Source organism: Leptodactylus fuscus, chromosome 6 (genome assembly GCF_031893055.1).
Source record: "Leptodactylus fuscus isolate aLepFus1 chromosome 6, aLepFus1.hap2, whole genome shotgun sequence".
In the NCBI taxonomy this organism is placed as follows: domain Eukaryota; kingdom Metazoa; phylum Chordata; class Amphibia; order Anura; family Leptodactylidae; genus Leptodactylus; species Leptodactylus fuscus.
The window spans coordinates 6,486,673-6,503,849 of NC_134270.1; the positions used below are offsets into that span (position 1 = coordinate 6,486,673).

The 17,177-nt window shown below is 47.7% G+C and overlaps 1 protein-coding gene across 2 annotated transcripts; it reads right to left on the reverse strand.

The window, feature by feature from the left end:
- Positions 1–272: 272 nt before the first annotated feature.
- Positions 273–16,956, reverse strand: PMP22 (peripheral myelin protein 22). Of its 2 annotated transcripts, XM_075279270.1 has the most exons (5): positions 16,797–16,956; positions 13,901–14,000; positions 11,728–11,821; positions 3,834–3,974; positions 273–1,840 (listed from the first exon to the last, which is right to left on the reverse strand). In XM_075279270.1, the coding sequence occupies exons 2-5, from the start codon at positions 13,976–13,978 to the stop codon at positions 1,680–1,682; spliced, it is 474 nt and encodes a 157-aa protein (XP_075135371.1). In that variant the 5' UTR covers positions 13,979–14,000; positions 16,797–16,956; the 3' UTR covers positions 273–1,679. The 2 variants fall into 2 exon arrangements, with proteins under 2 accessions (XP_075135371.1, XP_075135372.1); XM_075279271.1 differs by lacking the exon at positions 16,797–16,956 and having other exon boundaries at positions 13,901–14,091.
- Positions 16,957–17,177: the final 221 nt, after the last annotated feature.

A 17,177-nucleotide genomic window follows, 5' to 3' on the forward strand; every position in this document is an offset into this window, starting at 1 on the left:
GTGACCCCATATACAGTATATACGGTGTGTTCGGTATATGTGGACGCCGCTCACTGGAGAGCTGACGATGATCTTGGTACAATACCCATTGGGCTCTGTATCAGTTTAGACTCTGCTTTTGGGCTCTGTATTCATTTCGGGGGTGTGTTACATAGTCTCCCACACTCTGTATCCGGCCTCGCCTGTTGCGCTTCTCTCGCCGCTTCTCCCTATGTCTCGGACGCCGCTCCTCCGGTTTGCACTGATAACAGAGGTGACAGTAAACACTTGAGCAGATGTCTAAGCAGCCATTTTTTATTAAATATTCACATAGACCTCAGATTAGAGAACTAGACAGAATTCAATGGTTTTATTCTAAAAATAACAAAAAAACTGAAAAAAAAAAAAACCTAAAAACCTCTAGAAATGTTACTGGGCCGGCGGTTAATGCGGAGGTTACAGTAGAAGGAATGGTCGAAAAATAAACCGATCATAGCACCACGTTTTTGTATTTTTCACGTTAATCCTACAGGTGTGAATCTACTTCTCGTTTCCGGACGCGATTCTCGAAGATTCTCTATTAGCTGTTAGAACGTTTTTCCTTAGAAGCAAAAATTTCGGTGAAATTTTTTTGGCTACCTTGTTTTCTAGCGCTATCCTATACGTATAATACATGCACATGGGTTAAAATAAAAATATACATAGACTGTCCTTCTCCAAGCCTTACATCTCCTAGGGGACAGGTTCGCTCGCACGTTCGGATGGTAAAGTCCCTCCCACTTTCTGGCGCTGCAAAGAGTCGCAGGCTCCGCTGGCAGCGTCGGGTCGCGTCAAACTCGGGCAAAAAAAATTGTAGGGAAATCAATAAGGCAAACGAAACGAAGGAAATTTGAAAATTTGTTGCCCCCCCTAAAAAAAATTTTTTAAAAAAAATTTCAAAAATTTTTGATTGTCCTGTTCACCGAGCGATAGACGGCGTCATCTCAGTGCAATAGTGAAATGGCGTTTTGCGGACGTGACCCTGTCGCTGGCCCAGCCTCATTGCCCAATCCGTGACGGGCTTACGGACCGCTAAGTTCCAATCGGGTCGTCACCTCTCTCTATGTACAGACCCGAAGGACGCCTAAACCTCAAGATGGCCGCCTGCGCTATAAACGCCTCTTTCCTGTGTTCTAGCGTCGGCCATGTTGAATTTGGCCTGAAAGCCTTGATTTTTTTAAAAAAATTTTGAACAAAAATTTTTTTTTTTTTTTCATCCTTCCGAGCTCGGGGGTCGTCGCTGATACGGATTAAGACTGTCGGTAGGTTTTTTGGTTTTTATAAGGCACACCATTTGAAATGTTTTTGGGTTTTTTGCAGTCCACGTACAAAAATTTTTTAAATTCTTTTTGAAAATTTTTGTAGCAGACGGAAGCAAATTTTTTGGATTTTTGTTTTTTTTAGGCTACAGGTCAAAATAAGCAAACGATACTATGTACATATATGTAAAAAGTGTTATAAATAGGTTCTTAAACCATAGATACTATTTACATCTTCCATTAGCGCAGGATCCCGCCCTCACCGCACTCTCTCTCTTTTTTGGGGTGAGGGTGGGGGCTGACATTTTTTTGGTTTCAATTTAAATTTTTTTGTTTTTTGTTTATAGGATCCCCTTCAGACTTTGGATTGAGCTTTTCCTAGTCGCGGCGGCGTACGAATCCTTATTCCCGCTTTCTCAGGATGACGTAGATGATGCCGCTGATGATGGCAAGCGGGAAGGCTATCCACGCCAGGATGTAAGCGTATCCAAAACTGGCAGTACCGCTGTGCCAATCCGTGTGCCGAACGGTAAAGATGGACGCTCCGGCCACCACGCATAGACCTGAGGAAGGAGAAGACATCAATTATGTAGATTTAAAAAAATAAAATCTTTTTTTTTTTTTTTTTTTTTAAATGAATTTTTTTGTTTAATTTTTTTTTATTTTTTAATTGTGATCAGGCCACTAGGGGGAGCTCTGAAATCTATAAACATCCAATTCTGTCTCGATAGGTGAAATAGTCTTATAACCCGGCATCTAATAATCCAGAACGGTGCCGAAATAAAGGCCTCAAACTGCGCTAAATCCTGACTATACGCGGCCCAGGCTGTAACAATGTCTCCTCATTAGTTTGTATACATCAAACAATATCAAGGGTGGCGCTGTTGCATTGGTCCCTATGACATTTTTAGCGTTTGACAATGTGGTGAATATTGGTATTGCATGTTACAAAGAAATACAACTTTGCACGGCTATAACTTCTGACTACTTTCTTTCCTTCCTTTAGGAGACCCCTCATTGTAACCGCCCAGAAGAGCTCTACCACATATGTGATGATATAGCCATTTCATGCAAGGTAGGACTTCCCCTTTAAGTGGTATTCTTAAGATTATTAGGGGAGAGCTTGGTGGGTGAGGCTTTGTCCGTCCTGGCATAGTCCACAATAGTCATCATTTTGTCGAATTGTCCAGAGGACACCTACAGGTCCGGCCAAGGGCGGTGAGTCTCAATGGGCGCATTGTCTACGAAAAGGCAAAAAGTGGGCATTTCACTGGCCAGGTCACTCAGGCCAAGACGCCCACCCAAAACTTACAGACAAGAGACGCTGTGTGAGCGGAGGGCAAAAATATGTCACGTCTCGGCCAGAAAGTGCTAAATATCAGTGAGAGGGAGGTGAGGTGGCGACTATGCGACCCAAGGTATGCGCCCGGGATAATTATATACCCATAATACCCCGTATATACTGCAATAACAGTATATACCATGAGTGCTGATGTCACCACCTCTGGCTAAACAGAAACCACCCTTTATTCCCTAATCTCATACAATCCCTTTAAGTGGATGGATGGGCGCATTATAATATATATGGGGGTTAAATATCTCCCCCCTCCATCTTAACATCTAGGTACCTGTCTGGACTGCTGCCTGGTATTGGGGCATATGGGGGTGGCTATGGGTGACCCTAGTACCCCTCACCTCCAGCACCACCATTGACACATTCATGCCTATCCCCCTGATCTGAAGCTGCTCCTGCACTGGATCCCAATATAATACCCACCTGCCCCCGACACAATGCAGTCCCTGCACCAGCCTGAAGGGGCAGTCAAGTGCTAAACTAGCAATGAACTTGGAATCCCATTGGCCGGACTCCCGGACACTATATACTGCAGCTGTGTTTATATACACGTCCTCTGCTCCTGGGCTAGCCATAGCTTGTGTTCCTGTAGGAGGCCGCACATGGCCGTGGCCGCTGTCAGTGTCTGCAGGGGTGAGTCACAGACCAAGCACGCAGCAGCGCCATTCACAGGATAATCCGGGGTTTAAAGGCCCAGCCCTCCTGAATGAAACGATGAATGGATTCCAGTACCCAGCATTCCTATAAATAGCCCGTCAGGCCGCTGGCCCTTTGCATCGTGGTAACCGGCCGCGGCCTGGGAAATCTTCAGCTGAAAGGAAGGGCCTAGATAATACACAGCCATACTGGCCTCATGCTGCTCCAATCACAACCAAAGCTGCAATCAGATCTGTGCTCAGTCCAGCACATCTCCTCGCTGCCCCCTGCTGGCTCAATGTGTGTGAAGAGCAATCTTGTCATGTTACATTATAGAGGATACAGCTACGTCACCCACAATGCAATGCAGAAGATCTGGTATTAGGTGTCCTATTATAGAACGGTTGTGACTAAATACTAGACGCCGTAAGGACCTGGTCCTTACGGCGTCTAGTATTTAGCCTTTACCATTATAGAACCTTCCTAGACTGAGACCACAGGGGTCCCCAAATCCATCGACCCCCCCTTGTATAAGCAGAGCAGAGTCTCGGACTGAGGTCACTTACCTGCAAGGAGCTGGAAGATGCCGGTCAGGTAGAATCGTCCGCCTTTAGTCAGCGTGAAGAGCTGGCAGAAGAAGAGGAACAAGGAGAGGACGCTGAAGATGATGGAGAGAATCATCATGGCCTGGACAGACTGGAGCCATTCTGCGGAGGAGAGAAGAGAGTGAGCGGCGAGACAGAGGAGGAACGATCAGATACTATATACAGCTATATACAGTGTGTATGTGGTGTGTATACAGTGTATATGCACAGTCATGGCCAAAAGTTTTGAGAATGATACAAATAGTAATTGTTACAAAGTCTACGGCTTCAGTTTTCCTAATGGCAATTTGCATATGCTCCAGAATGTTATAAAGAGTGATCAGCTTAACAGCAATTACTTACAAAGTCAATATTTGCCTAGAAAATGAACTTTATCCCCCAAAACACATTTCAACATCATTGCAGCCCTGCCTTCAAAGGACCAGCTAACATCGTTTCAGGGATTGCTCCAGTAACACAGGTGTGGGTGTTGATGAGGACAGGTCTGGAGATCAATCTGTCATGATTAAGTAAGAATGACACCACTGGACACTGTAAAAGGAGGCTGGTGCTTGGCATCATTGTTTCTCTTCTGTTAACCATGGTTATCTCTAAAGAAACACGTGCAGTCATCATTGCACTGCACAAAAATGGCCTAACAGGGAAGAGTATCGCAGCTAGAAAGATTGCACCGCAGTCAATCTATTGCATCATCAAGAACTTCAAGGAGAGAGGTTCCATTGTTGGCAAAAAAGGCTCCAGGGCGCCCAAGAAAGACCAGCAAGCGCCAGGACCGTCTCTTAAAAGTGTTTCAGCTGCAGGATCGGGCTACCAGCAGTGCAGAGCTTGCTCAGGAATGGCAGCAGGCAGGTGTGAGTGCATCTGCACGCACTGTGAGGCGGAGTCTCTTGGAGCAAGGCCTGGTCTCAAGGAGGGCAGCAAAGAAGCCACTTCTCTCCAGAAAAAAACATCAGGGACAGACTGATATTCTGCAAAAGATACAGGGAGTGACTGCTGAGGACTGGGGGAAAGTCATTTTTTTGATGAATCCCCTTTTCGATTGTTTGGGACATCTGGAAAACAGCTTATTGGGAGAAGACGAGGTGAGCGCTACCACCAGTCTTGTCTCATGCCTCTGTATTAGTTTAGGGGTCTGGTCTGGGGTCTGTATTAGTTTAGGGGTCTGGTCTGGGGTCTGTATTAGTTTAGGGGTCTGGTCTGGGGTCTGTATTAGTTTAGGGGTCTGGTCTGGGGTCTGATATTAATATGGGGGGTCTGGTCTGGGGTCTGTATTAGTTTAGGGGTCTGGTCAGGGGTCTGTATTAGTTTAGAGGTCTGGTCTGGGGTCTGTATTAGTTTAGAGGTCTGGTCTGGGGTCTGTGTTAGTTTAGGGGTCTGGTCTGGGGTCTGTATTAGTTTAGGGGTCTGGTCTGGGGTCTGTATTAGTTTAGGGGTCTGGTCTGGGGTCTGTATTAGTTTAGGGGTCTGGTCTGGGGTCTGTATTAGTTTAGAGGTCTGGTCTGGGGTCTGTATTAGTTTAGGGGTCTGGTCTGGGGTCTGTATTAGTTTAGGGGTCTGGTCTGGGGTCTATTAGTTTAGGGGTCTGGTCTGGGGTCTGTATTAGTTTAGGGCTCTGGTCTGGGGTCTGTATTAGTTTAGGGGTCTGGTCTGGGGTCTGTATTAGTTTAGGGGTCTGGTCTGGGGTCTGTATTAGTTTAGGGGTCTGGTCTGGGGTCTGTATTAGTTTAGGGGTCTGGTCTGGGGTCTGTATTAGTTTAGGGGTCTGGTCTGGGGTCTGTATTAGTTTAGGGGTCTGGTCTGGGGTCTGTATTAGTTTAGGGGTCTGGTCTGGGGTCTGTATTAGTTTAGGGGTCTGGTCTGGGGTCTGTATTAGTTTAGAGGTCTGGTCTGGGGTCTGTATTAGTTTAGAGGTCTGGTCTGGGGTCTGTATTAGTTTAGGGGTCTGGTCTGGGGTCTGTATTAGTTTAGTGGTCTGGTCTGGGGTCTGTATTAGTTTAGAGGTCTGGTCTGGGGTCTGTATTAGTTTAGAGGTCTGGTCTGGGGTCTGTATTAGTTTAGAGGTCTGGTCTGGGGTCTGTATTAGTTTTAGGGTCTGGTCTGGGGTCTGTATTAGTTTAGAGGTCTGGTCTGGGGTCTGTATTAGTTTAGGGGTCTGGTGTGGGGTCTGTATTAGTTTAGGGGTCTGGTCTGGGGTCTGTATTAGTTTAGAGGTCTGGTCTGGGGTCTGTATTAGTTTAGAGGTCTGGTCTGGGGGTCTGTATTAGTTTAGGGGTCTGGTCTGGGGTCTGTATTAGTTTAGGGGATCTGGTCAGAACTGTGTATTTTAGGGGCTCTGTATTTTGTTACACATCTAGTTTGGGGGTCTCTAGTGATTTTGGGGTGTGATAGGAGGACACAATGAACAGACGTGTCTCTATATTTTGGGCAGTGCTCCATGTCCTACTATATATGAACTGTAAGAAATCTGATAAACTGGATGACACAGGACATGGATTGGGGGATCCCTCGTCACCCCTCTGTGTTTTTACACTTGTGATCAGTTCTATGACGTAGCCGTGTGGCGGGGATATCAATAGCTGGAGTCTGTCTAAGAACTGACCGGACAACTCGTCTCCTCCATCTCTTCCTGCTTTATTAATCAGATTTTTTCCCAATATAGTCACCCCATCAATCCGGCCTGTGTTCTACAAGACAGCGGTCTATCTATAGCAGTCTCTATATAGCAGTCTATCCGCACCGGTCTATGTACAGCAGTCTCTCTATGGCGGTCTCTCCACAGCAGTCTATCTATACCAGTCTCTCTATAGCAGTCTATCTATAGCGGTCTATCTATGGCAGTCTGTCTACAGCAGTCTCTCTATACCGGTCTTCCCCAACACCAGGGATGTTCAATAAACCAGAAAGCTTTACGTCCAGTAAGATCCTGATTCTCGGGAACGTCAGTCTTGAATAATTTACTCTCTGGATGTCTAAGAAATTACCGGAACATTTACATGACACAGAGAAAATTAAATCCATCCTGAGTCCGAACCACTTACTGGAGGTCACGAGCAGCCGCCATTCACATTCTGCTCATTCAACAAACAAACATTGTTTAAAGGGATTGTTTCGGAATATATGACCCAAAAACAGCGCCGCACCTGACCACAGGTCGTCTGAGGAATTGCATCTCAACCCCTTGAACCTTAAAGCAGCCAATGCCAAATACAAGCAGAGGATGGGCCGAGTTACTAAAGAAGGCAGCCATGTTGCTTTAATCCTAGACAACCCCTTTAAAACAAATTCACTTTGAAAACCCTTTAGAGGGGCAAGAATACCACATCAACTACCCCCCTCCCCGAATAACAGGGGTGGTCATATAAGAGTATTGCAGTAGTATAGAAGTATTGTAGGACATGATGGCAATAACATCTCACAACCTCCCTGTACGAAATATTTCTATATGGCCTAGCAGGGCCCCCTATAGGGTTATACCGCCATATAGTATTCTAGATCACTCCTATAAGAAATAATACTTCTATATGGCCTAGCAGGGCCCCCTATAGGGTTATACCGCCATATAGTATTCTACATCACTCCTATAGGAATAATACTTCTATATGGCCTAGTCGGGCCCCCTATATGAAATGCTACTTCCATATAGTATTCTAGAATTGCCATCCCATATACTACTATACAGCATCCTATATCCCCTACATGATGAACTTCTACCGCGTAATCCAGATACCCTACATAGAATGGCACTTGTATATAACATTACAGACACCCTATATAGAATGCTACTTATAGATATTGTGCTCCAAAGAGTATTCCATATAACATTTCAGAAGACATAGACTGTCCCCTATATCATAGGATATTCTAGCTTTCCCTGCAGATCTCCCTACATTACTACATTACCTTTACATAACATGCTATATCCCCTATACAATGGCACTGCTATATAGTACTCCAGATTCTCTCCATCATATGGTACATCTATATGTCATCCTATATCCCAAGTATGATATGGAATTTCTATGTGACATTCCGGGACCCCCCTACACTGAGTATAGAGCCTGCCGGACCCCTCCCATCTATACGGCATTCCGGGACCCCCCCTACACTGAGTATAGAGCCTGCCAGACCCCTCCCATCTATACGGCATTCCGGACCCCCCTACACTGAGTATAGAGCCTGCCAGACCCCTCCCATCTATACGGCATTCCGGGACCCCCCTACACTGAGTATAGAGCCTGCCAGACCCCTCCCATCTATACGGCATTCCGGGACCCCCCTACACTGAGTATAGAGCCTGCCAGACCCCTCCCATCTATACGGCATTCCGGACCCCCCTACACTGAGTATAGAGCCCGCCAGACCCCTCCCATCTATACGGCATTCCGGACCCCCCTACACTGAGTATAGAGCCTACCGGACCCCTCCCATCTATACGGCATTCCGGGACCCCCCCTACACTGAGTATAGAGCCTGCCGGACCCCTCCCATCTATACGGCATTCCAGACCCCCCTACACTGAGTATAGAGCCTGCCAGACCCCTCCCATCTATACGGCATTCCGGACCCCCCTACACTGAGTATAGAGCCTGCCAGACCCCTCCCATCTATACGGCATTCCGGGACCCCCCTACACTGAGTATAGAGCCTACCAGACCCCTCCCCATCTATACGGCATTCCGGGACCCCCCTACACTGAGTATAGAGCCTGCCAGACCCCTCCCATCTATACGGCATTCCGGACCCCCCTACACTGAGTATAGAGCCTACCAGACCCCTCCCATCTATACGGCATTCCGGGACCCCCCTACACTGAGTATAGAGCCTGCCAGACCCCTCCCATCTATACGGCACTCCGGACCCCCCTACACTGAGTATAGAGCCTGCCAGACCCCTCCCATCTATACGGCATTCCGGGACCCCCCTACACTGAGTATAGAGCCTACCAGACCCCTCCCATCTATACGGCACTCCGGACCCCCCTACACTGAGTATAGAGCCTGCCAGACCCCTCCCATCTATACGGCATTCCGGACCCCCCTACACTGAGTATAGAGCCTACCAGACCCCTCCCATCTATACGGCATTCCGGGACCCCCCTACACTGAGTATAGAGCCTGCCAGACCCCTCCCATCTATACGGCATTCCGGGACCCCCCTACACTGAGTATAGAGCCTGCCAGACCCCTCCCATCTATACGGCATTCCGGACCCCCCTACACTGAGTATAGAGCCTGCCAGACCCCTCCCATCTATACGGCATTCCGGGACCCCCCCTACACTGAGTATAGAGCCCGCCAGACCCCTCCCATCTATACGGCATTCCGGGACCCCCCTACACTGAGTATAGAGCCTACCAGACCCCTCCCATCTATACGGCATTCCGGGACCCCCCTACACTGAGTATAGAGCCTGCCAGACCCCTCCCATCTATACGGCACTCCGGACCCCCCTACACTGAGTATAGAGCCTGCCAGACCCCTCCCATCTATACGGCATTCCGGACCCCCCTACACTGAGTATAGAGCCTGCCGGACCCCTCCCATCTATACGGCACTCCGGACCCCCCTACACTGAGTATAGAGCCTACCAGACCCCTCCCATCTATACGGCATTCCGGACCCCCCTACACTGAGTATAGAGCCTGCCAGACCCCTCCCATCTATACGGCATTCCGGGACCCCCCTACACTGAGTATAGAGCCTACCAGACCCCTCCCATCTATACGGCATTCCGGGACCCCCCTACACTGAGTATAGAGCCTGCCAGACCCCTCCCATCTATACGGCATTCCGGGACCCCCCTACACTGAGTATAGAGCCTACCAGACCCCTCCCATCTATACGGCATTCCGGGACCCCCCTACACTGAGTATAGAGCCTGCCAGACCCCTCCCATCTATACGGCACTCCGGACCCCCCTACACTGAGTATAGAGCCTGCCAGACCCCTCCCATCTATACGGCATTCCGGGACCCCCCTACACTGAGTATAGAGCCTACCAGACCCCTCCCATCTATACGGCACTCCGGACCCCCCTACACTGAGTATAGAGCCTGCCAGACCCCTCCCATCTATACGGCATTCCGGACCCCCCTACACTGAGTATAGAGCCTACCAGACCCCTCCCATCTATACGGCATTCCGGGACCCCCCCTACACTGAGTATAGAGCCTGCCAGACCCCTCCCATCTATACGGCATTCCGGGACCCCCCTACACTGAGTATAGAGCCTGCCAGACCCCTCCCATCTATACGGCATTCCGGACCCCCCTACACTGAGTATAGAGCCTGCCAGACCCCTCCCATCTATACGGCATTCCGGGACCCCCCCTACACTGAGTATAGAGCCCGCCAGACCCCTCCCATCTATACGGCATTACGGGACCCCCCTACACTGAGTATAGAGCCTACCAGACCCCTCCCATCTATACGGCATTCCGGGACCCCCCTACACTGAGTATAGAGCCTGCCAGACCCCTCCCATCTATACGGCACTCCGGACCCCCCTACACTGAGTATAGAGCCTGCCAGACCCCTCCCATCTATACGGCATTCCGGACCCCCCTACACTGAGTATAGAGCCTGCCGGACCCCTCCCATCTATACGGCATTCCGGACCCCCTACACATTGTAACTTCCTGTAGGTGTAGAGACCTGCTCCGACTTCTCATTGTGTACGGGGTACGGGCTGTGTGTACGGGGTGCGGGCTGTGTGTACGGGGTGCGGGCTGTGTGTACGGGGTGCGGGCTGTGTGTACGGGGTACGGGCTGTGTGTACAGGGTACTGGCTGTGTGTACGGGGTGCGGGCTGTGTATATGGGGTGCGGGCTGTGTGTACGGGGTACGGGCTGTGTGTACGGGGTGCGGGCTGTGTGTACGGGGTGCGGGCTGTGTGTACGGGGTGCGGGCTGTGTGTACGGGGTGCGGGCTGTGTGTACGGGGTGCGGGCTGTGTGTACGGGGTACGGGCTGTGTGTACAGGGTACTGCCTGTGTGTACGGGGTGCGGGCTGTGTATATGGGGTGCGGGCTGTGTGTACGGGGTACGGGCTGTGTGTACGGGGTGCGGGCTGTGTGTATGGGGTACGGGGTGTGTGTACGCAATATCTCAGGTGATCCTACAGACAGAACCTCATCCATAGTGTCCTATATAAGATGGGAATCTCCTCTTCCTATGACACCAGACCAAGTCTCTGACCTATAACACCCTATGCACCTTTATTGACGTGACCCTCCCCCACCCCATTTTCTCTTCCTATCACGCAGCCCATACACCATACACAATATGAGGTTCTGATTTCCACACAGTAGGGGGAGGGGGTCACAGGGAAATGGTTATGTCTATATGTTGACATGAAATCTGTAACGGAAATTAATTTTCAATCTTATAGTGAGAGACAATGGACTTTCTTGTCCCCAGGTCTATAGGTCTATTGTAATCCATACCTGAGCCGCTGCCAAAACCCCACAAGTAATTTTCCACCAAGTTGTAGGATTTAATAAACTATAGACTTTGTTGTCGCAACCCTGTAACTGCGCATGCGCTCCACCATATAGAAGCATGAAGTATCGCACTACTACGCATCTACCACCAGGGGGTGTCACGAGCCAACGCGATCCCATAACCCAGCCTTGAACTGCTAATACGTTGTGGGGTCTTCAGCCAACTTGAAACTTAAGAGAAGGTGGACTCTACCCCTTCTATTTTTGTGCGGGTGACAGACGACCTATTTTAGAGTTTTAAAGGGCAGCGAGTAGGAATCGGCTCCGCAGTGATTTACGGTTTGTTGGGGTCTGGCGGGCGTCCATTGCACAATTATTCTTTCCTACTGTAGTTCCATGTCACGGGCCCACTCACCATTGTTTGAGGAGGCGAGACAGTTCCAGGTATTGCTGGCTCCGCTGCAGTTCTGCCACAAATCCGCCGAGAAGCCATTGCTTACGAGCCAGCTCTGGTGAAGAAAGAAACAAGTCCAGAGGATTAGAATCAAAACACAGATATGAGGGCCCTTTATAATCGCCATCACTACTCTGCTCCCCTTCTGAGGACCTACCACGAAATATAGCCATCTGGGTGCTGACGAAATGCTGTGACCCCTTCTTCTTGCATATACTACCTACAAACTGTCATTAAGCATGGGCGGGTCTCTAATCATGGGCGTACTTCGAAGTATGGGGGTGACATTTATATAGGACACCAGAGAGTGCTAGAGTTCTCCCTCACTACCCTTTTACTGAACAACAACATGATCTGGTCTTACTGCCAAAGAAATAGGCCATTAAAAACACAAATGTGGCTCCTCATGGGCGGGTCTCTAATCATGGGCGTACTTCGAAGTATGGGGGTGACATTTATATAGGACACCAGAGGGTGCTAGAGTTCTCCCTCACTACCCTTTTACTGAATAACAACATGATCTGGTCTTACTGCCAAAGAAAGAGGCCAAATGTGGCTCCTCGTGGGCGGGTCCTCCATAGGAAGAGGCTTACTCTAAAATTGCTTCTAGTATGGTAAAATTATTACAGCAGTTTTCTCCTATAATGAGAGTGGTATACGTGTCCTATAATATCTATACACTGCTAGATAATTGGCCCCTATTTGTTAGTATAAGAGATTTATTATGCTCTGCCCCCGCTTAAACCAGTACTGTCATTAAAAATGGAAAAAAATTAATAGACAGTCCACCCAGTCAATAGTCCTGAATCCAAAGGCATAATAAATTGATCACAACTTGGATTCATTAAAAAAAAATTAGATTAGACTTTATCACAACATTGATATTCTCGTAGCATAAAAAATAAACAAAAAGAAACATTGTTTCTGGTAAAGTAAAAATATTAGATAAAACATTACACTGCCACATAGTAAGAGCCATGTGCTTGTCATATACCGGGCCGTAATCTGCTGGATGATTGGTTCTTGCCTATAAGAAATGTATTAAGCTCCGCCCCCACTTAAATTGCTACTCTAATTAAAGACTGTATCAATTGACTAGACCCCCCAGCCCACCCAGTCAGTAACCCCGGGGGGCAAAGACATAAAAGTAACAAAGAGAATACATTACACACCGCAACATAAATAATACAAAAATTCCAAAAATATTCAAGAAAAAGAAACAATGTAACCCTCACTTGTCTCTAGTTAGTGTATCCTTTCCCTTTCCGAGTCTGTCACTACTGAAACTAAACAACCAGAACAAATCCCTCTGCAGACAGGTAAAAGGGCCCGGGGCTGTTTACAAACCAGGCGTACATCGCCTGCCAACCCGAGTACGCCGTTGTGTATGTTTTTGGAGTACGTAACCCCTAAAATACCAAAGACTCCAGTAAGGAAAGACTCTGTCAGCGCCGTCTCAATGGCCGTTAACCCTTCAAGCTCACAATCTTTGCCGTCCCTTTATGGGCAGTTACAGCGGCCCGGACCCTATATACACCTATACATTATATTACATTCTCCTATATTATTTAGATACAATTTTTGCCTTCACGTAGCGGCGCCCGCACTCACAAGCCTGATATTGTACCTATAGGAGGAGGAGGAGGTTTTCGGCCGCCGCCAGCTGCGTAACTCCACGCATTTGGGGTCTCAGATTTCACAATTTGAATCCTAGTGCAAAATTCATACTTTTTTTTTTTCCCTCCAAGACTCCAAATGAACGCTATGGAAATGCCTGGAACGGCACATCTGGGAAACAGATTGCGCCCTGGCGAACAGAAGCGCCCTATATATTATTTACACCCAATTATCCCGTGATGTTTATGAAGGGACCAACGTCAAAGCCCTATTTGTCTTTCCGATGAGGGCTATAAATAATATATGGTTGTTATTGTGCCCTGGTGAAGCACATGCGGGCGGATACACCGAGATACAAAGTGGCCACGACTGGCAACAAATACACAAGATAGGCATTGGAGGTCAGAAAAATCCAAAAAGTTCCCGTTACTCAGCAGGGCACGCTGCAGCCGGTGCCTATAGATGGAGGTTACAATATACGGGCACATATGCTTGGAGTGCAGTAATAGGTACTTACGCTGACAATGGTGGAGACGAACAACAGGACCAGGACGGCGACGTGGAGGATAATGATCCCGAGCAACAAGAGGAGCATTTTCAGTCAAGTATTCGGATTCCTACAGGACGAGAAGAACTTTGGGTTAGACCCCGGGTGAGTCTGATCCCGACAGCAACAACTTTCAGAGTGAACTCGCAGCCTGAGAGTCTGGGTGTGTCAATCTATGGCTATACACCCACTGGCCAGGAGGGGGAGCCAAAGCCTCACACCCCTATGACAAGGGGAACACAACTGGCCAAAATAACACCCCCCACCCATGTATATCCCAAACCAGACGCCCATTGGGTTATACATATCTGCACTTCTTCACACAACAAGGACACAACAGTTGTACAATTCCAAAAATTATTGCAAAGAAACAAATTCTACAAATGTGGAGAAGCAAATTTTTTGAAAATAGTCCAAAGTGCTGAAAAGGGCAAATTTTCCTCCTCGCCGGCCGCCGCGCCATGTGTAAGGGCACTGAAGGGTTAATGCGCTTATTTTTGCCCACACCCAGAATTCCAGCCTCTCCACATCTGTTTCCAAGATCTGCCATGGAGGAGGAAATTTTTTTTATTTTTTTTCTACATGACTGACATATGGGTTTAATAAGAATAGGGGAATTAGGTTTCATCCAAGTTGAGCTGAGTCTGGGTTCCTGAAAAGACGCAGAGCTTTCCTGCCGAGACCCTTAAGGGGGGGAAATGTAATCGTTTCGAGGGAAAATCCTCATGATGAGAAAGTTGTCACCAGAATGTTCATTGTAGGGTTTTATCAGGACCTGGAGAATTTTTATCACAATGTAACCAAATGTTAGAGCTTTTCTTTGGCAAGAAACAAGGCAAGTATGGCATAGATCACGCAGGATTTATTCTGTGACCTGTTAGAATGGCTATATCGTATGGAAAGTGAATGTGAGATGAGTGTGAGCCCTGCCGAATGGCTACATTGTATGGAAAAGGAGTGTGAGATGGGAGTGAGCCCTGCCGAATGGCTACATTGTATGGAAAAGGAGTGTGAGATGGGAGTGAGCCGTGCCGAATGGCTACATTGTATGGAAAAGGAGTGTGAGCCCTGCCGAATGGCTACATTGTATGGAAAAGGAGTGTGAGCCCTGCCAAATGGCTACATTGTATAGAAAAGGAGTGTGAGATGGGTGTGAGCCCTGCCGAATGGCTACACTGTATGGAAAAGGAGTGAGATGGGAGTGAGCCCTGCCGAATGGCTACATTGTATGGAAAAGGAGTGAGATGGGAGTGAGCCCTGCCGAATGGCTACATTGTATGGAAAAGGAGTGTGAGATGGGTGTAAGCCCTGCCGAATGGCTACATTGTATGGAAAAGGAGTGTGAGCCCTGCCGAATGGCTACATTGTATGGAAAAGGAGTGTGAGATGGGTGTAAGCCCTGCCGAATGGCTACACTGTATGGAAAAGGAGTGAGATGGGAGTGAGCCCTGCCGAATGGCTACACTGTATGGAAAAGGAGTGAGATGGGAGTGAGCTATGCCGAATGGCTACACTGTATGGAAAAGGAGTGTGAGATGGGAGTGAGCCCTGTCAAATGGCTACATTGTATGGAAAAGGAGTGTGAGATGGGAGTGAGCCCTGTCAAATGGCTACATTGTATGGAAAAGGAGTGTGAGATGGGAGTGAGCTATGCCGAATGGCTACATTGTATGGAAAAGGAGTGTGAGATGGGAGTGAGCCCTGCCAAATGGCTACACTGTGTAGAAAGGAGTGTGAGATGAGTGTGAACCCTGCCAAATGGCTACACCTAATAGCAAAGGAGAGCGAGATGGGTGTGAGCCCTGCAGGATGAGCCAAGGCAACACCCAGGCAGGCAGCAGGATTCCAGCCATGGGATATAGATCATAACAGATGCATGGAGTAGTAACCGTCATCATCATCATCATCATCATCGTCATCTTCATCAGGCTATCACATAAAAGAGCACAGCTATCACCAAATATATTGAATGTATAGAGATGGATGGACGGACAGATAGATAGATAGATAGATAGATAGATAGATAGATAGATAGGAGATAGATAGATAGATAGATAGATAGATAGATAGATAGATAGATAGATAGATAGGAGATAGATAGATAGACAGATAGATAGATAGATAGATAGGAGATAGATAGATAGATAGATAGATAGATAGGAGATAGATAGATAGATAGATAGATAGATAGATAGATAGATAGATAGATAGATAGATAGGAGTTGAGTTTGTTCCCAGTTATGATGTTGATATGACTGCAAATCGTGCACAACAGAAACCACTAAACAACACAATCAGCTCTGCTACGTTGTATATAAATAATGAAAATCTGACAATTTCAATCCAAACAGCCTGTCATAAGCAGCCACATACACACTGTAGCAGGGAGTAGCAGAGCTGAATTTATCATCTGCAATAACTGATTTATGATATACAGCACAAAGTGCACAGAGTGTAATGTCATATTCAGCTCTGCTACTCTGTATAGGAATCAGTAAAATCTGACAAATATCATGCAAATACAACTCAACCAGAATCCACATAAACATTATAGTAGGATGTAGCAGAGCTGGATTCATCATCTGGGATAACTGATACAGTGACATGGAGCAGAGTGCACAGAGAGATACAGAACACAATCAGCTCTGCTACATTGTATATAGACCAGTCAAACCTCACAGATGTGACAATGACAATTCAATGCAAATACATGTCAAAAAGAAACGGCAAAGACATAATAGCAAGGTAAACACTAAAGGAGAGATGTAGCAGTGCTGATGGTGTCATTCACCTGTTCCTTGCAGGTAGAGCCTGACACATGCACTGAAGTCTGCTCCACCTGTACAGTGATGGCAGTAGTACTTACTGAGGGTAGCCTGGGGGTCAGTGGTTTCCTCCCCTGTGGTGCAGCAGCTGCAGACAGTGGTGTAGTATCTGTGTCCACACTGAGTTATTTGAGGTTAGCTGCTGTGCAGGGTGAGGATATAAGTTTCCCTTTAACAGGATGGACGCCCCATGACGCTGCTGAGCTGGGTGTGCCCCTGCATCACTCCAGAGAGTCCAGGGCCTGAGCTATAAATAATACTGCAGGGAGTGGGGCTGGCATCAAAGGGGCTTTACTCATTCTGCCCTGAGTGATGTCACCCTGGAATGTGACATTTGTCACAAGTGCCCTTGTTTAAGCTGCAGCCGGGTCTGAAGTGCTTGGAGTTGTGGAACTACAAGGCCCGTCAGGTCTCTAATTCAT

Coding starts and splice junctions, on each gene's coding strand:
- PMP22 (XM_075279270.1), bottom strand. CDS start 13,978: ATGCTCCTCTTGTTGCTCGGGATCATTATCCTCCACGTCGCCGTCCTG. Junction 3,975..11,727: donor TCTCGCCTCCTCAAACAATG/GTGAGTGGGCCC, acceptor TCTCCTCCGCAG/AATGGCTCCAGTCTGTCCAG. Junction 1,841..3,833: donor CATCTTCCAGCTCCTTGCAG/GTAAGTGACCTC, acceptor CTCCTTCCTCAG/GTCTATGCGTGGTGGCCGGA.